At 43.9% G+C, this 25,696-nt stretch overlaps 1 protein-coding gene across 2 annotated transcripts in view; it reads left to right on the top strand.

The window, feature by feature from the left end:
- RPN2 (ribophorin II) overlaps positions 1 to 25,259 on the top strand; it is a 52,479-nt gene extending 27,220 nt beyond the window's left edge. The window contains exons 10-18 of one of the 2 annotated variants that reach the window (XM_019633457.1): positions 8,590 to 8,681; positions 10,294 to 10,408; positions 13,337 to 13,531; positions 14,808 to 14,894; positions 16,908 to 17,003; positions 18,368 to 18,443; positions 20,581 to 20,710; positions 22,238 to 22,285; positions 24,947 to 25,259. In XM_019633457.1, coding sequence (XP_019489002.1) covers positions 8,590 to 8,681; positions 10,294 to 10,408; positions 13,337 to 13,531; positions 14,808 to 14,894; positions 16,908 to 17,003; positions 18,368 to 18,443; positions 20,581 to 20,710; positions 22,238 to 22,285; positions 24,947 to 24,959 — 852 coding nt within the window. In that variant the 3' untranslated portion in view covers positions 24,960 to 25,259. The remainder of the gene's footprint in view (positions 1 to 8,589; positions 8,682 to 10,293; positions 10,409 to 13,336; positions 13,532 to 14,807; positions 14,895 to 16,907; positions 17,004 to 18,367; positions 18,444 to 20,580; positions 20,711 to 22,237; positions 22,286 to 24,946) is intronic. The other variant, XM_019633458.1, reaches the window with a different exon arrangement.
- Positions 25,260 to 25,696: the final 437 nt, after the last annotated feature.

The following is a 25,696-nucleotide window of genomic DNA, read 5'->3' as shown; positions in this document are numbered from 1 at the left end:
ACTATCAAATGTTATTTTCTACTCACTTCTTTTTTTAATTAAATGTTTTCATTTTGAAATAATTTCAATCTTAAGTTGCAACAATAGTATGAAGAAGTCCCATATACACTTCACCCAGCTTCCTCTAGTGTTAACATCTTATATAACTAATGTAATTATCTATTCCAGGAAATTAATACTGGTACAATACCATTAACTAGTCCATAGACTTTAATTAAAATTCCACTAGTTATCCTATTAATGTCCCTTTTCTGGTCCAGGATTCAGCCTAGGATCTCATAGTCCTTCAGCTGTCATGTCCTTTTAACCTCTTCCAGTTGAGGATAGTTTGTCTTTCATGACCTCGACACTTTTGAAGGGGACTGACTAGTCCTCTGTAGAATGTCCCCCTCACTTTGGGTTTATCTGAAGTTTCCTCATGTCGTGCATTTTTTGCAAAAATACTCTAAAAGCGACGCTCAGCCCTTGTCAGTGCACCCTGTTGGGATATGTCTCATTGCTGGTGATGTTAACCTTGATCACTTGGTTAAGGTGGTGTCTGCTAGGTTTCTGAGTCTGCTAGGTTTCTCCACTGTAAAGTTGCTGTTTTTCTGCTTTGTAATTAAGTGTCTGGTGGAGGGATACTTTTGAGACTCTGAAAATATCCTGGTGATCTTGTTTGCAACAATTATTAATATGGTATCTGTCAAAAGATGATTTTCTCTTTCATTCCTTCTACATTTATTAATTGGAATTCTATAAGAAAAGCCATTCCTTCTCCCCCCTCCATTTATTTATTATTTATTTAATTATTTATAACACTTTAGACTCATGGATATTTGTTTTATTCTGTAGGTTATGATCTATTAGTATCATTTACTTTGTTGCTCACGGTATCCCAGATTTAGCCTTTGGAGAGCCCCTCAGTTGGCTCCTGGGACACTCCCTTTTTTTAGTGAAAGGAGAAGGCAGCTGGAAAGTTTGACCTTTTCAAAAGTGGGACATTACTTAACTTAGGTAGATTACACACTTATATTTAAAGCTGGGCAGAAAGGAAGATATATTATACAACTTTAGTTCTTGCCTTTTCTCTACCTCATGTCTGACCTTTGTGGGCATGAGACATCTGACCCTAGTCCATTCCCTAACACAAAATTTGGATAGAAACTATTATGTGTACCTTTAAAATCTGGAATCTTTCTATTTTAGTTTCCTTCCTTAGGAGTCCTTATTTGCAACTGAACACATTAAAAAGCAAATTTTTTTTTTTTATTACTTGCCAGAAACCTCTTCTTCCTTCTATGCTTACAGTCTTGATAACAACATATCCAGTCTAAGTGCCATACCCATATGCCACAGTCATTCCTAACCTCTTTCTATTTCTGACTTCTGGCCAGCCACCAAGTCCTTTGAATGTCTTTCTCATGAGCCCTTCATTCTTTAGTCTCAGTGTCCCTGCTCTGGTAGACCTCTATATTCTCTATCTAGGCTGATAAGGTAGTTTCCCTGTCTTCAATCTCTACCCGTTTCACTTAATTTTCCATAAGTGCCACTAGAATGGTAGAATCACATTGTTCCTCTGCTTAAACATTTCTTCGGTTCGCTATTGTTTATGAATGAGGTCTAGACTCGGTGTGGCTGTAGAAGGTCCTCCCCAAGGCATGTACACATGCTTCATTGTGGCTGCATCCCCATCCCCACAGCTGTAGCTGCTCTTGACTGTATACTGGTCCTCAAGTATTCTTTACACGCGCATGCCTTGGACTTCTCATTTCCTCCATCAGACCCTCTCCCTTGCTCATATGCTGAACTAATCCTATAAGGTCTAGATCAAATGTTGCCCCTTCATCTGTGCTTCTACAGAACTTTATTTTTTTAGTATGGACTATTTCAAACATAGAAAAGAACAGAATAATATAATGAATCCTTTTGTGTCTGGCCGTTTTTACTTACTTTTGTTTATGTTATAGCGTGTGTCAGTACTTTGTTCCTTTTTATGGCTGAATTATATTCCATTGCATGGATAAACCACATTTTATTCATTTACCAGTTGATGGCCATTTGGGGTATTTCCAATATTTGGCTATGATAAATAATCCTGCTATGAACAATCATGTACACGTTTTTATTTGAACACCTGTTTTCAATTTTTTTAGGTATGGAATTGCTGGATCATATGGTAACTCTATGTTTAACTTTTTGAAGAGCTGACAAACTGTTCTTTAAAGAAGCTGCACCATTTTATATCCCCACTAGCAATGTATGAGGGTTCCAACTTCTCTACATCCTTACCAACACTCCTTATTGTCTTTCTTTTTCATTCTGGCCATCCTGAGTATGAAATGGTATCTCATTGTGATTTTTATTTGCATTCCCCTGATGGCTAATGATACTGAGCATCTTTTCATGTGCTAACTAACTGGTCATTTGTATATCTTTGTAGGAATGTCTATTTAGATTTTTTCCCATTAAAAATAACTTTTTATCTTTTTATTTCTTCCCAATATGTATACCTCTTATGTTCTTTTTTAATTACATTATTTGTCTTCTTAAAATCTGGTTTTAAGAGTTCTTTATATAATCTGAGTACAAGTTCCATATGAGATACATGATTTGCAAATATTTTCTCAGTCTGTAGGTTCTTTTTTCCCTTGTTTTCTTTTGAAGCACAGAGGATTTTGATTTTGAAAAAGTTCAATTTCTTTATTTTTATTTCATTCCTTATGCTTTCTTATATCTAAGTAACCATGATGTAATCCAAAGTCATGAAGATTTACTCCTGTGTTTTCTTATAAGGAATTATAGTTTTAGCTCTTACATTTAGGTTTCTGATCCACTTTGAGTTAGTTTTGTACGTAGTGTGAGGTAGGGGTCTAACATCCTTGTTTTGCATGTGGATAGCTGGTTGTCTCAGCACCAGTTGTTGAAAAGACTGTTTTTTCCCTATTGAATTGTCTTGGCATCCTTGCCAAAAATCAGCTGACCATAAATGTAAGGGTTAATTTCTAGACTTGCAATTCTATTTCATTTGTCTGTATTTTTATCCTTATACCAATACTGTGCTGTCTTGATTACTGTAGCAGCTTGGCTTTCTGTACAAACATCAAATTTGGTGTTTGAAGTATTTCTGTGGTTGTTGGAATAATTAGCCGTTTCTGCTATTTTTGTACTTAATAGTTATTCGTGCCGTGATAATAAACCCCCATTGAGGCCATTGCTGTCCTTTTTCTTCCCAGTGATGGAGTAAACATTACAAAATCTCCTCTCTCCCTCTTTATTACATTAGAGCTTCATATGTGTGTGTTTACACAAACGCTATAATCAGGATACATTGAGGAGCCTTACAGAAATGCATGCGTGCTCTGACCTCTGTCACATGCAACTTTACTTTGTAATTTCAGTAATAGTCACACTTAGAACTTCAGAGCGGGTCAGCAGGTCCTGTTTACTCTCCTGAGAGATGTTTGACATTGGTCAGAGTGCATTCACAGTGGTTTGACGTGGAAGGCCTGTAATAGCACTCATTGACATTGGACTTGCTGTCAGGGGAAGCATGGGTTTTAGAAGCTGTCTTTAGCATTAATTGCCCCTAATGCACCATCATTTTTGACAGTAATGAGCTAAACAGGGGGGTTATTACTCTCAGCACAAAGACTGCATTTCCTGGTGTTAAAACATTTTTTGAGGTGTACGTGGCATGCAGCACAGGCCAAAAAAGCACTAGTGTGATTCACTGTAAAACAGGCTTAGCTGCATGTAAAGTGGCTAAACCAGTCCCTTCTCTACTATAAAAACTAATCCTGCAGTGTTGGTTTAAAGGAAGACACAGCTAACCAACAGGAAGCCTACTCTGAACTCTTTACAACAGGGCTTTGAAGAAAATTACGCTGATTTTTATTTCTTAGTTTTTAAAAGAGGAGCATAAAAATGTTTTTCTTTTAAATGTTGACAGAGGCCCATTTGTAGTAAGATTTCAGGAGCAGAAGGACTTGTTTTAAAGTGTTCCCTATTTAAGAATAGCCCTACAGTGTTTCCGTGCAATAAAGCTGTAACTTAGGGGGCCCTTTAAAACTAGGGCTGAGAGCAAACTCAAAATGACGTGAGTTCACTGCCATTTGCCCTTTTGTCATTCCATGTTTCTGTAGTGTCTGGGAATGCTTACGGTGTTTTAGAACAAATGCACAATTGAATCTTGATGAGTAGGGCTTAGTGACGATGTTATTGTGGCAAGTTTATAGTCAGGATTCTACAAAAAAACCTGAAAGTTGATGGCTTCCTTATCACTATAATCAGGATACATTGAGGAGCCTTACACAAGTCTTTATGTTATTTTTTTAAGATTTTATTGGGGATTTGGGGGAGGGAACAGCGTTGGGAAATGGGGGAAGGGGAACAGACAAGTTGCTGCCCTTTTGTTCTTCAGTCTAGTTGTGGAGGACGTCACTTCACTGGCCCATGCTGGTATTGTGATCATTGTGCTCTTCCCGGCTAAGGCAGATCGGTCGCTGTCCATTGGATGGCGGCTCACGCTGGCTGCTGGCCACTCACGGTAGCTTACTGCAGCCTACACCATCGCCGGCGACTCACAACAGCCCAGCTCCAGGTCGAGCTGTTGTTCACCGTCTTAGCTGTAGAGGGCGCAGTATCACTGGCCCATGTGGGATCCGAACCGGCGGCCCTGCTGTTCAGAGCTTGCCAACTGAGACACTAGGCCGGCCCCCTTACACATGTCTTTAAACATTATTTGTATATATCTATCTGCTGAAAGGGAGAGTAATTATTTTTAAAATCATATTTATTGGGTACTTTTTAATACAAAAACATTTATAAAGAAGGAAATATATGGCACACAATCTCATTGCTCAGATAATCCCTGTTTTGAAAAAAAAATAGGAGTAAAATTGTAGTTAAAAAAAATTCAAGGGGGCCGGCCGAGTGGCTCAGCTGGTTAAGAGCTCGCTTGGGAGCGCCAGCTCTGAGCAGCAGGGCTGCTGTTTGGATCCCACATTGAGGGCCAGTGACGCTGGCCCTCTACAGCTCAGATGATGAACAACAGCTTGACCTGGAGCTGGGCTGCTGTGAGTCGCCAGCGATGGTGTAGGCTGCAGCAGGGCTGCAGTGGGCTGCCATGAGCTACATGAGTGGCTGGTAGCCAGCGTGAGCAGCCGGCAGCCGGTGTGAGCTGCTGGGAGCCGCTGGGAGCGGCTGACCAATGACCGGTGACTGATCTGCCTCATCTGGGAAGAGCTCAGTGATCATACCAACATGGGCCAGTGAAGCGCAGTCCTCCACAACTAGACTAAAGAACAAAAACAGCAATTTGTCTACCTATCTGTTCCTCTTCCCTGATTCCCCAACGCTGTTCCCCTCCCCGCAATTCCCCAATAAAATCTTTAAAAAAAAAAAAAATTCAAGGTACAAAAAGATACGTAATGAAATATAAGAGCCTTCTCTCTGCACCCTTCAATTCAGTTCCTCTCCTCAAAGGGAATCCATCATTAACAATTAACTGTGTGAATTTTAAGAAAAAGAAGGATGCACAGTATCAATAAGTGGATGCATAGCTTTATTTAGACAAAGGGGATCATTCTATAAGCAGTTGTATTCCTTGCTTCCTTTGGTTTTGTCACAAAGAAGAGGCTTCTAGATTTCCCCTTGGGGGTCTATTCAACCTGATGGTCTTCTTGAGGAGGTGCACACGCGTGTGCGCGCACGCGCGCGCACACACACACACACACACACACACACACACACACACACGGTTAGCTCAATGACAGACAGTGATGTTAAATATTCATGGCTGTGTTTTCAAAAGTAGGAGGTAATATCTCTGTATCTGTCCGCAGACACCTACTTTGTTCTTTTTAATTGCTCCGTAGTAATTCTTAGTGCACATGTACCATTATTTATTCAACTAGTCTGTTTATGGACATTTAGATGGGGCGATGATTTCCAGATCACATTTACAAATTAAGTGAATCCTTAAGAGAATGAGTCACAGAAATAAAGAAGGAAATTATCTGGTTAATGTTGATAAAGATTGCAGAAGAATTAACTATGAAGACAGATTTTTTTTTTTTTAACAGCATGGAGTATTGCTAAACTCCTACCTCTCCTAAAACTGGAGGACTGCCTAAGCCAGCGGTTCTCAACCTGTGGGGCGCGACCCCTTTGGGGGTCGAACGACCCTTTCACAGGGGTCGCCTAAGACCATCGGAAAACAAAAAGATACTTACATTACAATTCATAACAGTAGCAAAATTACAGTTATAGAGTAGCAACGAAAATAATTTTATGGTTGGGGGTCACCACAACATGAGGAACTGTATTAAGGGGTCGCGGCATTAGGAAGGTTGAGAACCGCTGGCCGAAGCCTTCCTGCTACACATTTCCCACTCCCCAGCCAAGGGATCCCCACAGGCCAAGTTGGGTCACAGCTCTGTGCTTTTGTAACACTTTATACACCCCTCCATTAAAGCAGCAGCCTGGTTTCTTATAATTTAACTTTGCATATATGCTTCCCTTTAGAACAGGAAGTACATCTTGCCATCCCTGTATATCCCCTGGACCTAGTTGCTCCAGGTGCTCCAGTGGGTGTAGAGAAAGTGGTCTCAGTGGCGTGTCTTGCTAAAAGTCAGTAACCTGATCAAAGCTCTTTAGCTACTGCTTGCTTGAACCTTCCATTCCAGTTTGTCTTCAGATGGAAGTGGTGTCAGTGCCTCTCTGGGTTGAGCTTTATACAGCATAGCTGGCTCTGGTTCTAAGCCCTGTAAGAGCTGTGAAGCTGTTTGCTCAGCAGGGAACCCAAAGAGCCAAAGTTGAGACACCGCCCCGCCCCCCACCACTCTCTCCTTGGGAGAGAGTGGTGGGGGGCGGGGCGGTATTCAACTTGAGGGCTGTCTTTCCCCTCCCCCACCGCCATAATTCACCCAGTCGCCTAGACTCAGTGACAAGCAATGATACCAAATATTCTGCCAATAGGTGGCTGTGTATTCAAAAGTGTGAGATAATCACATCCTTATAGCTTCTGCTTATAAATTTTTTACATTCAAGTTGTTTTATTTTTAAGCAAAATAGGACACCCCTATTCAACCTGATAATTGAGACTGTTGTCATAAAAGAGTTATTTTGGAAACAGAAGAGAAGGCTGTTATTAAAAGGAATTACTTGATAGCTATCTTTATCGCTTTTTAATTTTTCTTCTTTGCCCTTGACTTGAGGCTGTCACACCTTGATAGTGCATTTTAGAAAAATGCCGAATCTGTCCTTCATTTATTTGCCCAGCCCTCTATCTCTCTTCCTTGATCCTGATTTAGACTATAAACCAGTGGATTTAGCAAGGATTTCCTTAAGTATTACATTCAAGCTTATCAAATATTTGGAAGCCTCGCAGATGTTTGCACATAAAAAGTGCCTTGGGTTTGCATAATTTGCACATCAAACTTAGATTTTAAATAAAAATTTTCCCATTAATAGACTTCTAGCACGTTTTCTTCTCTTTTGGCATTTTACACTTATTTTAATCTAATTTTTAAAAATGTGTTTATTGGCAATGACTAGCTCCTCTTTGTGAAAATGTTTATAAGGAATGTATAGAATTCAAACACTGTAAGAATCAAGTTTGAACTGGTTTATACTTATAATAAACTTCAACTCTCAGTGGCTTAAAATGAATTTCTTTTTGCCCACACTAGGTATCTTTAGTGTGTTACCTGGAAGCTATGCTTTAAAGGTTGTCCTTACTCACGACCCAAGCCTCTCTCTCTGCATATTGTTTGTGTCCGTGTCAAAGGAAAGGAGAACCATACACAGACTCTTAAAAGCTTCCCCTTGGAAGTGACACCCTTCACACCTGCTCACATTTCCTTGGCCACACCTGATTCCAGGTGGGCAGGGAAATACAGTTCTACTGCATGCTCAGAAGGAGAACGGTACAGATGACTGCCTTAGCTTCTTAGGTCTTCATGGGCAGACTTGATCAGCTTGGCACGGAGTAGGTGTTGCTGGGCAGCTGGAAAGCAAGCTGCCTAAGGACATGGACTCTGCGTCAGAATGCCTGAGTTTGAGCACTGGCTCTGTCACTTACTAGCTATCTAAACTTGAGGCACTGGCTTCATCTCTATACTCTCATTTTGTCATCTGAAATAGCACTACCTTGCAGAGTTGTTGTGGGGATTAAATGAGGTAGTCTTCATAAAGCCTGTCTTTCACATAGTAAACACCCAATAAACATTCACTATCATTAGAATTTAGTACTTGTTGATTTAAATTATTTGAAGGTTACTGCGGACGGATTTTTCCCCTATTTATTTTAAAGAACTCATGAAAAAATCCGCTTTTTCTTTCTTTTTTTCTTTTTAAATATATACCACCCAGCCAAAGCCAAAGAAGGAAAGAAGTAATAAGAAATAGAGTTACTTTTCGGCCTCAGGAGGGGAGAGTTGGAAATACTACCTGGCTGGGTCAGTTTTACTGAAATCATTGAAGACTCCTTCCTAGGATTTGTTTCATGCCTTTACTCAACCTTTAAGAGAAAAATTTAGATGTGCATATTAATTCTTGACATATCCACCACTTGTGCTGGTGGTTTTCCTCTGTGTTTCACTCTAGCTCCGAGTCAAGATCTCCACTGAAGTTGGCATCACAAATGTCGATCTCTCCACTGTGGATAAGGATCAGAGCATTGCACCCAAAACCACCCGGTAGGTGGGATGCCTCCTGTGCGCGGGGGAGGGCGGGGTGGGGGGTGGTGGTGTCAGGTATCATTTCTGTGTCAGCAGTGATCCAGCTTGGACTCCGAATTCAAGAGGCTGTAGTTCCACTGGCATGGCACCAGTGATGCCACTTGGCATCCAAGAAGATTTGGGGGTTGTCTCTACCGGTGGTCAGTCCTTGAGCAGACTGTGTTACCAAGTCCACAGCGACATACATATTGCCTTCGAGTCAGTCAGCTATGTCATCAAGCACATTATCAAAACTTTCTCAATGAAGGAAGCAGTGTATTAATTTATATTCTGGTATAATCTCTATTTTCACAGTCCTGAATTTGCTTTTAGTGGCCTCATGGCAATTCTTTTTGGCCCACAGTGGGTCTGAAAAACGTTGGACGCTTCATAGGTCCTTAGAACTGAGATGGCAGATACCTAGCATTAGGCTACAATTCCCTTTCTCAAGTCCATGGAAGGCATCACTCATCAGTCATAGTGGTTGTTCCTGATGAACTCAGAATTTTTTAACACAACCTTCTAAGTAACCATCAGCAATTGATCGAAGTTGGGCCAGAACACTATATGAAGCCCACTTGTCAGCCTGCTCCCAGATTCTTATTTTGGGGGGCCCATCTATACCTTTGGGTATCATCATAGCCCAGCTTTACTCAGCTGGGGTTGTTATAGATACCAAAGAAAGTAAAACGACCCTTCAAGGTCTGTTTGAAGAAAGTGGGTGTTAGCCAGAGCCTGGAAGTGAAGCACTCACTCCTTTTAAGTCCTGTGAAAAGGCTGGGCCTTCTGCCTGTGGCTTGGATATTTTCATAGTGACTTTGGAGATGAGAGCACTGTTGGGAGTCCCCTGAAATGATGTCTGTGAGAGTGCTTTGCAAAGTTTACTGTTCTATACAGATGAAGAGCTGTGTTACTCATAAGTAAATAAGAAGCATCAGTATAAAATATAGCCAGGTGTGAGCTCTAGAACCATTTAGCTTGTTTTACCCCTTGGCCATCTTAACCTAAAATCCCAGGAAATAGCTGTGAAAAGAACAGTTCTCTCATCAAGTCTGCCTTTTGAGAAAATGGCTTTTTAAAACCCACTTTCAGGCAGAAAAATAAGTTGAAACAGTGTCCAGGAAAAAATACAGCATTAAAAAAGAAAAATAAACTATACATACCCCTTTTTCCTTTGAATCTCCTACCCCGTCGTCTCCCGACCTTGCTCACACATGCTGCAACCACCGCTCCTGTGGTTATTTCTCCTTGTGGTTTTGCCAGCCCACCTGTGTGCCTGCAGTGGGACACGGGAGCCCCACTGGTGCCTGGCTTGGTAGAGCTGACATCCTGAAGTACTTGAAGTTAGAGCCTGGAGTATCTGCACTAATACTTCCCCCAGACCCTGATAAAAATGTATTCTGCGCTTTTCTCAGTCCTGGCTTCATCAGTCCAGTTTGCCTTCAGGCCACAGACAATTAATTCTCCATGTCTGCCTTTCCAGATCAGAAAAGTGTTACTATGGGAGAGGGAGATTAGACAGTGAAGTGAAGTTTGTATTCTTTACTTGCAGATCCTCTCGGAAGGTTTACTCTATAAATGTCTCTTTCAGGGTGACCTACCCAGCCAAGGCCAAGGGCACGTTCGTCGCGGACAGCCACCAGAACTTTGCTTTGTTCTTCCAGCTGGTAGATGCAAACACCGGGGCTGAACTCACCCCTCACCAGGTCAGCAAAAAGCCCAGACAGTTCTCTTGGCCTGAAACATTAATGTACACTAGAGTTGTTGACGTGTGTATGACATTGACTACAGAAAATTTTGAATTCCTGCTTTCCGATCTTCACTCTGAACCCTGATTTTCCCCAGGTTCTCCCACATGACACTCTGCCCCCTCTCATACTGGTTGTAACCCTAAACCAGGAATACATTCTTTTTTCTTTTTTTTTTAAAGATTAGGTGGTATTGAAAAGATATTTAAGGCAGATTAGCACTTAATTGAGGCTTTTTTCCTTATAACAAAAAATATATATATATTAAAATAATTTGAAAAAAAGGAAAACCTAGGCAATGGGCCCAAAGTATGTTTTTCTTCTGGCTAAAGCTGATTTTCTGTATGTGGGAATCTGAAGAATAGCCCTTTTTAACTTGCGCCTACTTCGTATTATAATAGCAATAGGCTTCATTTTCCCCCCCATATATAAAGTAATGATGATTATTATTTAAAAGATTTTCAGGGCCGGCCGAGTGGCGCATTGGTTAAGAGTTGGCTTGGGAGCATGAGCTCTGAGCAGCAGGGCTGCTGGCTTGGATCCCACATGGGCCAGTGACGGCGTAGCCTGCAGCCTCTGCTGCAGTGGGTTGCCATGGGCTACCGTGTGTAGCCAGCAGCCAGCATGAGCGGCCAGCAGCCGCAGTAAACGGCGGTCCAGAAGCCGGCGACTAATCTGCCTCGCCCGGGAAGAGCGCAATGATGGTGCCAACTTAAGCCAGTGAAGCAACGTCCTCCACAACTAGACTGAAGAATAAAAGAACAGCAACTTGTCTGTTCCCCTTCCCCCAATTCCCCAGCACTGTTCCAATTCCCCAATAAAAATCTTAAAAAAAAGATTTTCAAACCAAAACCTGATATGGTCCCTGGTCTTCTCAGGCACCTCCTCCACCTCTGTCACCCCCCTCGATTGAGAATAACTGCGCCCAGGCCCTGCCCCACCCATGGTTGTATTTATTATAAAGGGAGTTCAGATAAATGCTTGGAATGCTTAGAGACAGGAAAGAATGTGGGCCCTCCTGGCCTCAGTGTAGGTGTTTTGTAGTGATTCTTTAGCAAGAGCTAACAGACTTGTGTCCACACCGAGGGGCAGCTTCAGAGCACTATGGTAAGTGAATTTGCTTGAAAACCTTTTGCTTTCTGTTTCTTGTAGCTTCAGGCGCTGCACTTGTGTGCAGGCCCCAGAACAGCTGCCCCAGGGCCACCTTTCCACCACCTCTCCATTATTCTTTCTCCTCTACCCCCAAGTTCCAGAGAGCTGGGTCAGTGCACTTGGGCAGGGCCAAGGCTAACCACCTTTAAGCTCTTCAACCTCTTAGCACGTCCCAGCTCATACTTAGAATGCCATTCTCCAACCAGACAGCCCAAAGCAAGAAAGACTACGAGGAGAAGAAATTAGACTAAACTGGTGAGGTTAGGTCTAGGGCAGGGAGCGTTAGCGAGGAAATGTAACTTTCACTGGCTGTTTGTCTCCTCCAGGATTCTGTTTGGGAAACCATGGCTTAGTGACCTCACAGGTAGACACGGCATTTTGCAGATGAGCTAGGCCGCTGCCTGTGCTTGGCTGTGACCGAAGGAAGATCAGGCACCCGGGCTCCAAACCCCGTCTTTGGTCAAGACTGCTGTAGTGGAGATGCTTCGCAGCTCCAGTCCCCTTTCCCTAAATACTTTGATGGGTGTTCTTTGTTGCCCAGGTGTAGAGTAACAAATGAGATTTATATTTTTTCTGTGGATTCAGTGCTAGCTGTGTGACCATGGAACCCATTTAATCCACATGCCTTCTGATCTGTAAAATGAAACCAATTTACCTGCCTTGGTGAATTCTTTATTTTGAAAGAAAAGCTCTGGGTGGATGTTAAGTTTTGCTGTAATTCTAATGTGCAGAAACCTTAGGGTTTTTTTAAAATTAGGTTTTCTTTTTCAATGACAGTTGACATACACTATTATATTAGCTTCAGGTGTACAACATAGTGATTAGACATTTATGTAACTTATGAAGTGATCACCCTGATAAACCTAGTACCCATCTGACACCATACGTAGTTATTACAATATTATTGACTATATCCCACATGCTGTACATTACATCCCTGTGACTATTTAGTAACTACCAGTTTCAGAAGCCTTAGTTTCTTAGACCATTGAGCAGATAAGATAATTAGACTGGTATCATGTTAATAATAATATCAGCTACTATTTGTTGACTAGCTAGCATATACCAGGTCCTGCACTAAATGCTTTGCATACATTATCGTGAATTGAGGTACCACGTGTAGAAGTTAATCTTTTTATCTTAAAGCTCAAGAAATCAAGGCATAAGGAGGTTTAGTAACCTGCTCAGCTAATAAGTAGTAGAACCAAAACTGTCTCTAGAGACTGGGCTGTCTTGGTGACACCAGACTGCTTGCTCTGCTCGATTAGAACTCTCCTTTGCCATCAATCCCCAAGCCTCCTCTACTAAATCTTTACCTGGAGGCACTAGGAAATTGAAAATGGACCTCTTACAGTTCCACCTCATTTCCCTTCTTTTCACCCTCTAGTGAAGAAGTTAATTGGGCAGCGAAGTGGCCGAAAGGCTGGCAGGAAGAAGAAATTGCAGCAACAGCAAGGGCTTAAATCATCCACAAACTGGGCATTCAGCCTCCAAATAGTCGAAAATTGGCTGGATCCCTATGTTAAATTTCTTACGCTGGCAAAAAGTTATCTCTGCTCCCTGAGCTAGCAGCCAGAGTGGAATGGCTACTCCTGCTCTCGGGCAGGTCTGGCACATCCCAGATCTCCCACTGTGACAGAAGAGCCAAGAGCCTGCTGCCTCATTGATTTGATATTGGGCCCAGAGGGAGTTTTGAAATTAACAGCTGAAAGGTTGTCTTATTGGTCCATCCAGACATTTGTCCGACTCCATAACCAGAAGACTGGCCAGGAAGTGGTGTTTGTTGCTGAACCAGACAGCAAGAACGTGTACAAGTTTGAACTGGATACTTCCGAGAGAAAGATCGAATTTGACTCCGCGTCCGGCACCTACACTCTTTACTTGATCATTGGAGATGCCACTTTGAAGAACCCAATTCTTTGGAATGTGGTATGTGCCTAAATGTACCTTGATCCAGGCAGGAGTGGCTGTGCCACAGTCAGACACAGACAGCTCCTTTTCAGGGACATGGGCTCTTTACCCTAGCCTTGCCTGTGCCACCCACAGGGCAATAAGTACGCATTGTGAGGCGAGGGCCTGTGTGCTGTGGCATTAATGGTCGTTAGGGGCATGCACATGGCCTGGCACCTAGTAGGTGCATAATAAATAGAGATTGAGTGAACGGATGAAATATACATTTGCCCTCGTGGAGTCTAGAAAATTTCTGTAAAAGTTATAGTGGAAGGAGGTTATGATGTTACACCAAAGCACTAGGGCGGGGGAGGGGGAGTACTTAGATGTAAGAGATTAAAGCCCTTACGTGCTTCTATACGGTGTGGGGCTGGGATGAGGGTAAGATTGAACTCCAATAACAATACAGGACAGTGTGGGACAGTGAGTTGTAGAATATGCAAAATGCTAATAAACTAATAACCAACAACTGCTTAGGATGTTAATAGTTTCCATAGTGCTTTTTCCCTGTGTAGCTCACTTTTGATTGGTGTGATGAGAGAAAACTTCTTGAAAGACGTGGTGTTTGAGCTAGGAGTTGAAGAATTGCAAGGGTTTTTCAGAAGAGTATGTGGGGCTGTGGGATGATCACTGGGGAACAGCCTCCAGAAAATCTTAAGGTGCTTTCAAGTGCGACGTAGTGGGTCCGTTTTGCTGGAGCACCTGAAGCTGGTAGGGGGGCAGTAGGCGATGAGGCTAGAAAGGTGGCAGAGGCCAAATCGCAGGCCTTGAATGGGGGCTGGCTCCCTTTGCAAGACAAAGGAGCAGCTGCGTTTCTTGTGTTGTTTTCAAAGCTCCTTTTCTTCTCCTGGACTTTGGGCTGCTTTTTGTATGAGAGCGCATTTTCATTTCTTTTTTTCCTGTTGTTGACTAAATCACACTTCCCAGGGACACCGAGCATTTTCTGATTGCAGCTGTAACAGCCTGAGTACCAGCTGAGATTTTTGTATTAAGCAGCTCTGTGGGGCTTACCAGACCAGTAGAGAATTGGAACCCTTGCTCTAAAAAGCGTTTTCAACAAATACTTATTTTGTTCTTGAAATTTTTACTGCCTCCATTTGTCAACTAATGGATCGGAAGTGATTGGACTGCTTGGAGGTTTTTTCAGTGATGGTCCTGGATGTGAGTTAGGGGGTACTATCCTGCCGATGAGTCTCACTTTCTTCTCTGCCCCTGTGCCTTTAAAAACTGTCCTTATTTATTTATTTTTTTTTAGGCTGATGTTGTCATCAAGTTCCCTGAAGAAGATGTTCCATCGACTGTCCTGTCCAAGAACCTTTTCACCCCCAAACAGGAAATTCAGGTATATTTCAAGGGGCTTCTCCACTAAACATAAAGGAGTAATGTGAAATGGGCACAGTGAGAGAGGGCAGCAGACCCCTGGAACATGGCTCTGGTTCCTGCTTATCTTGTTTAGATGATGTTTTATTCGAGTTTGGTCCTTACCACCCTGTGAATGAGACAGAGCAAATATCAGTCCTATCCTAGGGCTGAGAAAATAGCCCCAAAGAGCCCAGTGACCAACTCCCAGAAAGCAGATAGTTGGAGACAATATCAGAACCTGAGTCTGTTTTTCCTAAACATCCAGGAGGGTCAGCCCCGAGATCACTGCTTGACAGCTACAGCAAAGCTGGGTTTGGCTTTCTTCCTCTCTGCTCCTGCGTAAGTCAGGGCTGATGGGGCCGACAGGTGGAAAACTTAAGTGGTTCTTTCCTCCCCGAGGCAAGTCCTTTCTCTCTCCTGGGATTCACCTTCCCTGCGCCCTCCTTGCACACAAACATTAGCTATCCCTGTCTAGCCAAGCCCGTAGGACTGTTGCAAGGCTCAAAATAGATAATGGATAAGGACAGAAAGGGTTTAGAAAGTTTCTAAAGCACTTTACAAAATAAGCACAATAATGGTTGAACAGTTTGAGCACTGGTTAAGAAAACTGAGGAGGATACCCTCAGTGGACTATTGTGCGGTCATGAGAAATGATCAGACTGTAGTCATATGGAATCCTGCAGGTAACTGAATGTTGAAGTGCTCCAAGCAGACTGCGCACTCTCATTTCACCATTAAAAGAAGGACAAGGTCCCAAAAAGTAGAGCAGTAGGATTCTTTTTTGTAACGCCTCCTAATGTTGATAGAACATTGTTTAAGAAAGTAAAATGGTTACATAGGAGAGGCTCTAACCATGATGGTGCAGGGTGCTGGCTGATTTGTAGAGTGGAGTAAGTGGCAGCAGTTGCCACAATGTTAGAAGTTGTTTAATGGCGGTGACAGCAAAGAGGAGCTGAGGTGAAAATCTGAGGAAAAGAAGTCGCAGGTGGGGCTGCCTCGTCATGGAGCTGAGTTGGCTGGACATTGGCAAGCAGGAGAGAGAACCACAAGTTTATACATTGGAGGAAAGTGAAAAAAGTTAAATTTGCATGTGTTACAGCTTATAAAGCATACGTAGTCAAGTGCCCTATTCATTTGGTCCTTAAACTATCCTCACAAGCCTATCAGGGTGCTCATCGCCTTTCTACCCCCAATTTTCCAGCTAGAAACTGAGGCAGAGTTGGTAAAGCAGCTTGCCCTGGTCACACAGCCAGCCAATATATATCAGTTTGGGCCCAAATAGAGGTCTCTGGACTCCCAGTCCATCACTGCTTCTGCTAGGTGACACCATCTAGATGAGCTTCTCAAAGCTTGTCATGTAGAATTGTTTAGCGGAAAAAAACAAAGAAATAGCAACAACACGCTTGCCCAGCTTTCTGGTTCAGTTCTGGAAATTAGGCAGAGTGAGTAAGGGAGAAAGTTTATTTAGGTCTTCCTTCCTTTCTGGAGGCGGCACGGGGTGGGGGGTGCGGGCAGTGAGTTATGGGAAGAACCATACTGTGAGGCTCTGCTAAATTTTAAAAGAGGGTGAGATTAGCACCAGTTAGCTAACTTAAGTGGGGGTAGCGACATACAACAGTGCCACCCTGGGAACCCAGAAGCAATATGAAATCCAGACACCTGCCTTGGATGTAGCACCCAAGCCATCCGTGTACCTGGGCACCCTCTTTGATACGAGGCAAAGGCTACTTGATAGGTTGCATTTTCCAGGACCAAGAGGGCTAGCCAGGTAGTGAGCTGGGACTGGTGTAGTGTCTTTGGAAGGAGACCTCTGGGAGCAGAAGCCAGCATCGAGAAGAGGCCTAAGGCCAAATGGCCACTCATTGCCAGGGGGTTGGAGCCTCTGGGAGACATTTCCTCTTGACTGTCATTGGCATTTTGGTCCCTGGTATACATGGCAGTCCCCTCTGGGAAGGGCACGTTCTTAAATATTCTTGGTGACTTCTTTTGGCAGCACCTGTTCCGGGAGCCTGAGAAGAGGCCCCCCACGGTGGTGTCCAATACATTCACCGCCCTGATCCTCTCGCCCCTGCTCCTGCTCTTTGCTCTGGTGAGTAGCTGTAATTAGCATGGGCAGCGTGTGGCTGGCACCAGACTCAGCAGATGTAGCCATTCCAAAGGAGGCTTTGTGCTCTGGCCTCAGCACAGCTCCAGAGGGGTCCAGCAGCTGTGACCTGAACCAGTGGTCACAAACTTATAGGAGAACTGGAATTCCCCACTATGAGGGAGCAGCCAAATCACCGCCCCAGTAACAAGGGGCATGAGAACATACCTCATAGCCATTAAAAATGATCAAGTGTATGGACTGGGATACCTGTGGGAGTGTTCAGATGAGGTCAAGTGTGAAAAGAACAAGGCCCAATGCGGACAGCCACATAGAGCATGAGGCTGTGCACTTCAGCACTGCTTGGAGCATAAAACTAGAAACATCATCAAGTCCTCATAAAAGCAAGTGTTTAATTATGGTATATCCACGCAATGGAATAATATGCAGCTTATTAAGAGAATGGATAGATTTATATGCTGAAATGACAAGATTACCAAGATGTCTTACTGAGTGAAGACAAGGGGTAGGATGGTGTGTTTAGTAGGATCACCTTTGTGTAGAAACCTTAAAAAGGCATCATCTATTAGTGTTGGTCACCGCTAAGGAAAGGACTTCTTGTGGCGTATAGAGGAAGGACATTTTTACCTTTTATACTTTAAAATACTGTTTGAAATATTTTTTTACCAACTGATATTTTTCTTTGTCTCTTTTTAAAAATTATAAACAGATGCATATGCTCCAACTTCAGAGAATTTTGAGAACCGTATGGAAAATCATTAGATCTTACTTTGGGAAAATTGCCTGTGTTCCTAATTCATTCGTTGATATTAATAAAGGAATTCTTGGTGAATCTAAATCTGAAAAGCATGCCACAAGCTTTCAGACACCAGACCCGAAGATATGGGCATCTGTTGTCATAGTTAAGTGATCAGAATTTCAAAAGGCACGGAATCACCACAAGAGCGTTCATCCAACCAGCTGCCAGGGGGGTTATTTTACCAGTACTTAGAGAAACTTGCCAGGGTACCCATTACTTCATCATAAATGCAGTTTCTGACCTTTCAGCTTCATGGGTTCGCCTGTTTCAAAATAAAAAAGTTTGCTGCTATTAAAAATGATGTTCAGGTTTGAGTTACCCAAGCACATTTGAAAGCAGGTGTTGGAATGCCTTTCCAAAGAAAAAAAGAGAACAGTTTTTCCTGAAGACTTAAATAGGGTAGTTGTCACTTGGAAAAATTCCCTGTCCTTCAAGTATGCATGACCTTTTAAGCCCTTAGGCCTGTTCATTGGATTAGCATTGACATGCCATGTGTTGCCTCCCTTTCAAGTTCTAATGTCTTTTTAATTTATTTCTCCCCATCGTTTAGTGGATTCGGATTGGTGCCAATGTCTCCAACTTCACTTTTGCTCCTAGCACAATTATCTTTCACCTGGGACATGCGGGTAAGTGCCCCAGGCTGCTAATTCCATTTAACCTCCTCTGACATTTAGCCTGCCCACGCAAAAGCCCTATTAAGTAGACTCACAACCTATTAACTATAATGACTTAATAGTATAACATTTCCCTCTTCCTCCTGGCCTTGTAGGACAGTTAATATGATGATAAGCCTGTTTGGGCCATCAGCTTAGAACAGCTGTCATTATATTGGGTTTCGTTGTACTAGGCTGCTGTTGGCAGGCCATTTTCCCTCACTTAATAGCCCTGCTCATTTCCAGAGATCACTCACTTATCGTGTCTTTACATTGCGCCATCTTCCTGGATGAAGAGCATTAATGCAGCTTCCAAAGGTTATCTTTCCCCACTGTATCGATCTTTGCATTTGCTGGGCGGCTGTGTCTGGACAGTAATAGAAAACAGTCCCTTCCACAGCCAGACACGCTGTCCTGCTTTGCTCTCTTGAGAACTTAGGACCTACACATAACAGGACAGTAAATTCACAAATCAGCATTCCAGAGACTTTTGACACTGTTGACTCCGTGGGTGGTGCCTTGCATATCACTAAGATGTCAATATTCTTTTCTAATTTCTTTGACTCTTTTCAGAAGTCACCCTCTTGTGTCTGTAGTGTGCGGCTTCTGTAGGGGTCCACAGAGGAATCCCTTGAAATTCTAGGCAAATGTGTGTCTGTATTTTTCCGGAGAAAGAGAGAGTCCATAACTTTGATCAGATTCCCACAGTGGTCGATGACCTCACAAATGGCTAAGAACCCCCGTTGTAGTTCATCAGTCATCCTTCTGGGCAACATTGACAGGATGACCTTTTTCTCCAGCCCAGTTATTGGATTTGAGTGATAGCCCTCCTGGGTCAGGCTGAGAACAAAACCCGAATATAAATTTGTTTAGAGCCATGACTTTTCTTGGCAGAGTGCTTTTTGTGCACATTCTCTCATTTAATTCTCATCATAACCCCTATAGGGGTGATCGGGGCAGGAATTATGATCCATGTTTGACAGGTGGGAGAATTTTGGCTCAGAGGAATGACATGGCTGGAAGGGCAGAGCCTTTGCAGAAAGCCTCTCCCTGATTGAGGACCAGAACCCTGGGCTCTCAGTACCCAGACCTGAGCCCTTTTCGCTAAACCTTCCTCCTCGGTTCTCCTTGCTTCCTTCCTAGTCACAGTGGCAAATTGTTCTTCAAATTTTTTTATTTTTTTTTTAAAGATTTTATTAGGGAATTGGGGAAGGGGAACAGCCAAGTTGTTGTCCTTCAATCTTGGTTGTGGAGGGTGCAGCTAGCTCAGCTCCAAGTCCAGTTGCCATCTGGCCACCCATCGGAGGCTCAGGGGAGCTCAGCTCAAGGTGCCCAACCTTAGTTGCGGGTGGGCGTAGCCCGCCATCCCATGCGGGAGTCACACCAGCAACCTTGTTAGGAGCACGTGTTCTCACCAGCTGAGCCATCTTGCCACCTGTTGGCAGCTCAGCAGCAGCTCAGCTCGGGAACAGCTCACTGGCCCATATGAGAATCGAACCGGCAACCCTGTTGCTCAGAGCTTGCACTCTTAGCCAACTGAGCCACTCAGCCTGCCATCTTCAAATTTTTTTAATAAGAAAGAAATTATTTAGGGCCGGCCGAGTGGCTCAGTTGGTTAAGAGCTCGCTCAAGAGTTTGAGCTCTGAGCAACAGCGGTTCAATTCCCGGTCCGAGCTGAGCAGCTGCTGAGCTGCCAACAGGTGGCAGGATGGCTCAGCTTAAAAAAAATAAAAATAAAAAAGAAATTATTTATTTAATCCTATGTGCTTTCATTCAGAATTTGAAAAATAAAATGAGTCCCAAATATAACATGACAGTAATGTTGAAAAACAAAACCTACATGAAAGAAAACAGATGTGAGCCAAGAACATGGAACAAGATAGATAGAGTAGCTGAGGTCTGATTTTTACCCCTGGCTTTCTTGGTAGCCAAGGCTGAGAGGCGAGTATATTAAATTATCTCTTTTCTGGTATCTGACAAAAGGAATAAAACAAGCTAGTTTAGAAATACAGACTTTTTTAGGATCCAGCAGTTACTACTCCTAACAGCTCTGCCCCAGCACGTGGTCACTGTTTCATTTAACTGTCTGTCATATCACCTGTTCTTGTAGCAATGCTGGGGCTCATGTATGTCTACTGGACTCAACTCAACATGTTCCAGACCCTAAAGTACCTGGCCATCTTGGGCAGTGTGACGTTTCTGGCTGGTAATCGGATGCTGGCCCAGCAGGCAATCAAAAGGTAAGGCTAGGGGTGGACCACGGTCCCAGATGGGGATTAGACATATTTTGTCAGCTCTGCTCCCCCAACGCTCTGAACAACGGTATGTAGCAAGATAATTTCATACCCTTATGGGCAAGTGTGACACGTTAATCCAGCCCAGCACAGAAGCCTTTTAAGTCAGAAAAGGGCCTTGGTGGTCCGCTTTCATTGTATTAAAACCACAGCCATTTATGTCCCAACGCATGAGAGCAAGAGAAGAAAATAACTGCTTTGTGAAGATTAACATGGATTAATTAGAACGCGTGGCAGAAGATTGTTGTTAATGTGCTGCCTGTATAAAAATGTTCTCTGCTGCCACAGAGAATCCTGTTCTGCCCTCCTCCCCTGCCCCAGACTTCTGTAACCGCCAGCAGGCACCCAGAGCTTATCCTCCTGAGCGTGAGGTCCATGCTCTTCCCCACAGAAACTGCCATAGGTTTTACAGGGGCCCCCACCTGGCAGCCCTGCTCAGTAGCCTATACCACGTCCCCAAGAACCAGACAACCTTAGGTTCACACAACGGTCAGATCTCAACATGATGGCAGCTTGACTTTTGAACCTGGACTAAAGGCAAATATAAATGTCACATAGGTGTTTCTCATTGATTTGACTTTATCAGAACTTGGGGCGATTTCCGTCACGTGAAGGTCAATAAGAAAGGTCAGAATTGCTTTCACCTTTGGAAGTTAGCATTTTCAGACATAACCCTGTTTTCTCTTCTCCGGGGACTTTTGTTGAAAGAATGTAACTCAATAGTATGCCCTCTAACGTGGCTGCCAATTGAGTCGGTCAGATCAGAGAGAGGCTTTCTCAGAGACCATTCATTAGTGGGTGGGAGAGCCACACGTCTCATCCCTGCTGTAGTCTCCATCGTGAGCTTTCTGAGCTCCTCACCATGGAGACCCGGCCCCATGTGCTCCTGGACGTCTCTGTAGTAATCCAGATTCCGCCAGAGCTTCCCTTAGCACTAGCAGTGGCAACTGATTCATTCTCCTGCTCCTCCAGCAGCCCTGACTTGGCAGTTACACCCTGCATCTGAGAAAGAACCGGGGACTCAGCTGCTTTTTCTAAGCAGAGCCCTCTTCCCTTGCAGCAGCCAGGCCAGGCCACAGGGAGCCAGAAGGCTGTGCTCTGCTGAGCTCTCTTTTCTGGAAGTTGCCCACACAAGACAGACAAAACCAAGGGGAAATGGGTTTGGAAACCATCTAATTTAGATCCTGCTTCGCAGGAGTTCCTAATCTGGAATCTGAAAATTGTGACATTTTATGGGGGAAGACCATGAGTCTCATCTCCCCCTCCCCCCTCACACACATCCCATACAGAAACTTAAAGCCCACACACGTTGCCATTTAGAATGTTTAGTGTGGGTCCTAGAACAAACTCTGCCACTGGGAAAAATCAGTGACCCTAACGGAAGCTCTGGTTGTGTGTTTGCCATTTCTTTCCTCAGCTTATTTCTCTTCTCACTGTCCTTTCTTGATTCTCAACCCCTCTTTCCTTTGGCAGGATCGCTGCAGAGCAGAGCAGTAGATTGGCAAAATATAGGACATTACGGTAAAGATGAAGGGCGGACTTGTCCCAGAAGCAGGGCCCCTTTTCCATCTTGCCTGCCTCATGCATGTCAGTTATTTATCTAGTTCCTCCCCACCCCTCACCCCTCCCTAAGCGAAAGCTGAATTGTGAGGCCATTTTCCCACTTCCGGGACCAGACTGTGACTGCACCTGGGCAAAAGCCAAAGTCCCCTGAGTTGGCCCAGCCGATGGGGTAACTGCCGCAGAGCAACCTTGGCCTGGCTTTGAATGGATGACTCCATCCTTCCTGTGTCCCGTGGGTACTTTCTAGACAACAGCCCCTCTCTCTGTGTTTATAGGAGAACGAGTGGAGGATAAGACAGACCCAACCTTGGACTTAAAAGGGGATCCCATTCAGGACATCTAAATTCATTACACCATGGACCCACGGCAAATCCTGGCACACCTTGTCCCTGTTTCTGGGCCTTTTGTAACTAACACTAACCTCTAGTGGGGCCAGACAGTGTGGTGTGGTGAGACTTCTGGCCACAGAGCAAAGCCAGTGTCAGAACCCAGGTTTCTAGAGCTCAGGATATGGCTCAGGGCTGCTCCCTGTGTGACTAAAATGTCATGTGAAGTGTCACCCATTCTCCATTCAGGTATTAATCCTAGGGCAAGGATGGAGGTGGAAGCCAGGTGAAGGGAGGGAAGGAGAGAGCGTCCAATCAGCTTCATTGATCAGCCCTTTTAGACCAGGAATCAGCAGAAATTTTCTGGAAAAAGCCAGATCGTATTTTAGGCTTCACAGGCCATACGGTCTCTGTTACAACTGCTCAACTCCGCCACTCTAATGTGAAAAAAGCCCTAGACTATGGAAACAAATGAGCGTGGCTGTGTTCCAATAAAACTTTATTTACAAAAACAGTCGATGGGCTGGGTTTGGTGTTGACCCTTGTACTAAACCAACAAAGAGGAGGGAGGCATTTGAATTTTCTAGGCATGTTTCCTCTCGTCCCTTGCTGTGGAAATGGCTTTGCCTGCCAGAGCAACGGAGCCATCTAATTTTTAATCCTCTGACAATAGGAGAAATCAACAAAAGCATAGACTATAGAGGCTTTTCACTTATGTGTGAGCATAAGCCGGAATATCTAGTCCTCAGCACAGAAAGAAACTATGTTTGTTTTGGTTCTGTTTTTCTTCAGGTTTAATTTATATACAGTGAAATGCACCCTTTTTGTGGTACAATTCTGTGAATTTTGACAAACTTATACAATCATGTAAACACCACCGCAGTCAAGATACAGACTATTTCCACACTCCGAAAAGTGTCCCTGTGTGCCTTTTTAGTCCCTTCTCCCCACCTGGCCATTCCATTTGCTTTTGTCCTAAATTATACTTGCTCTGTCTGAGATTTGCTTTCAGAACTAGTCCTTTCTGCTAAATATTGAGCTCTTTAATTCTTGAAAGTAACTGGATTGATTTTGTTTTTCTTGATTTTTGGATAATCCACACCCCACCCTTCTACCCCCGGATCATACCACTCGAAAGAAAGGAAGGTCACTCGATCATTTGGATGTTTGGGACTTCTGAGGTTGGGACCTAGTATTTTAAAGGGACGTCCCTGGTAGCTAAGTACTTCGGACCTGAGGACGTACATTCGTTTGAGCCGGCATAACTTCTTAGCCAAGAGAGAGGCTCGTGGGCCACCCTCCTTCCCGCTGTTCTTTCCTACTCATGCTGCCCTCTCCGCGTGGACATTTTGGAACACACACATGTTAAAGTCCCTGGGAACCTTTGAATGTTGGCAGGGAATCACGGGCACTCACTCTGGTCCTCGGGAGTAGTTCTGTGCCTGGGCGTGCCCCTTGGAACTGTTGATGAATTGGTTGGGAGCCTGCCATCCTGGAAGATGGCGTCATGACATCAGCCCTCGCCACTGGACATGGCTGCCTACTGAGGACGGCGTGTGTGTCCGCACCCTGCCTCTGCTTGCCAGAGCTGCCCGAGTCACTTACCTGCTGCCCCCCTCCTGGTGGCACAGTGTCTGTCTAGATTGTCATTTCCATTGTTGTTTCCCCTTCTTAAAGTCTAGGGAAAGGCAGCCTTAGTTAGGGAAAGAAGGAATAGAGTGAGTGTTTTTATCCCCTCTTGAAATTTCTCTGTGAGCCGTGTCCCAGTTTTGAGAATCATTCTTTCTTAGGTATAGACACCAATTCTGACCACTGGCAAGAACATGATCCCATGGCAGGAATATGGTGCAGATTTCTGTACTGAGTGGTCACAACGTTATCGTCTAAGTTACATCAGGTTGGCAGACCTGGAGTCTGGGAAATTGAAGATGAGCAGTGGTTAAACCGCCCTCTCTGTTCATCTGCAGTAGTTGAAATTTACACTATCTTTTTGGCTTTGCGCTGTGAGAGGTGTGCCTGGAATTAACCTCATCTCCTCAGATTTTCATACACCGGTTTCTTAGTTCTCATCAGGTTTGTTTCATGGTTTTTATTTAAGTTGTTATCAGCTTTAGTTTGAACTAGCTGTCTTACATTCTTTTCTGAAGTTAGATGGGGCATAAATAAATAGAATAGAAAAATGACTATTCCCTTATTAATGGGGACCTTGGTCTCTCTGTTGTCACCAGTTAGGAATTGTAACGGCGAGTTGGAAACCTTCAGTAATTTTGTGTTTGTCTCCATTTTCTTTCAGAACAGCACATTAGTTCCTGAAAAAGGAAGGCAATTCTGAAACCTGAAATGAATGTCAAGAACAAGTCACAGTTTGAAAAGAGGAATGAAAAAATTCTTTATTTAAAAAGAAAGTTGAAATTGTGGTTATACTTTCGCTTGTTTTTCTGTTGCCCCAACGCAGAGCAGACGCCTGTGAACCCAGATACTCCGTTTCTTTGGCGTGGTGCCCCAGCAGGAGGCTGTGAATATTCCACACTTACCCAGACATTGCCTTTGAAAAGCTGAAGTCTGTAAGGAATCTGTTTTGGAATAAAGAGAATAACGGGAACGAAGGCCTGATTGAGAGTTTCTTCTAGTACTTGTGGACTGATGGGACCTCTATACACACGAGGACTTGGTTGGGAAGTGGTGTTGACACAGTGGCCAGGGGGTTTCTTTCAGGCCCTTTCACATTGGCCCCACGCACCTCATTCTTAGCAGAAGCGGGAATTGCCTGGAGAAGCCAGCGCCCTTTCTTCTTCCCCAGCAGCGGGTACCAGCTGTCGGCGTAGGAGCCCTGTTAGTCTCTGCAGGCTGTGCTTGTGCCTGGAAAGAGTGGTGTCTGTATGCAGTGGGGAAGGGAAGGGATTGCCTTAAAAGAAGGCTGACCACGTGCATTATCTGAGGCTCTCAGAGGATCACACACATCTCAAGAATGCCCTTTTGTAGCTGTGCCCAGGACCACCATCACAGGGATACATGCAGGCGATACAATCACTCAGAGGAGTAA

The sequence above is a fragment of the Hipposideros armiger genome, unplaced genomic scaffold, assembly GCF_001890085.2.
Source record: "Hipposideros armiger isolate ML-2016 unplaced genomic scaffold, ASM189008v1 scaffold_1316, whole genome shotgun sequence".
Classification (NCBI taxonomy): Eukaryota; Metazoa; Chordata; class Mammalia; order Chiroptera; family Hipposideridae; genus Hipposideros; species Hipposideros armiger.
Note: the sequence above shows the minus strand (reverse complement) of the source record. Positions and strands in the feature narration are given on the sequence as shown.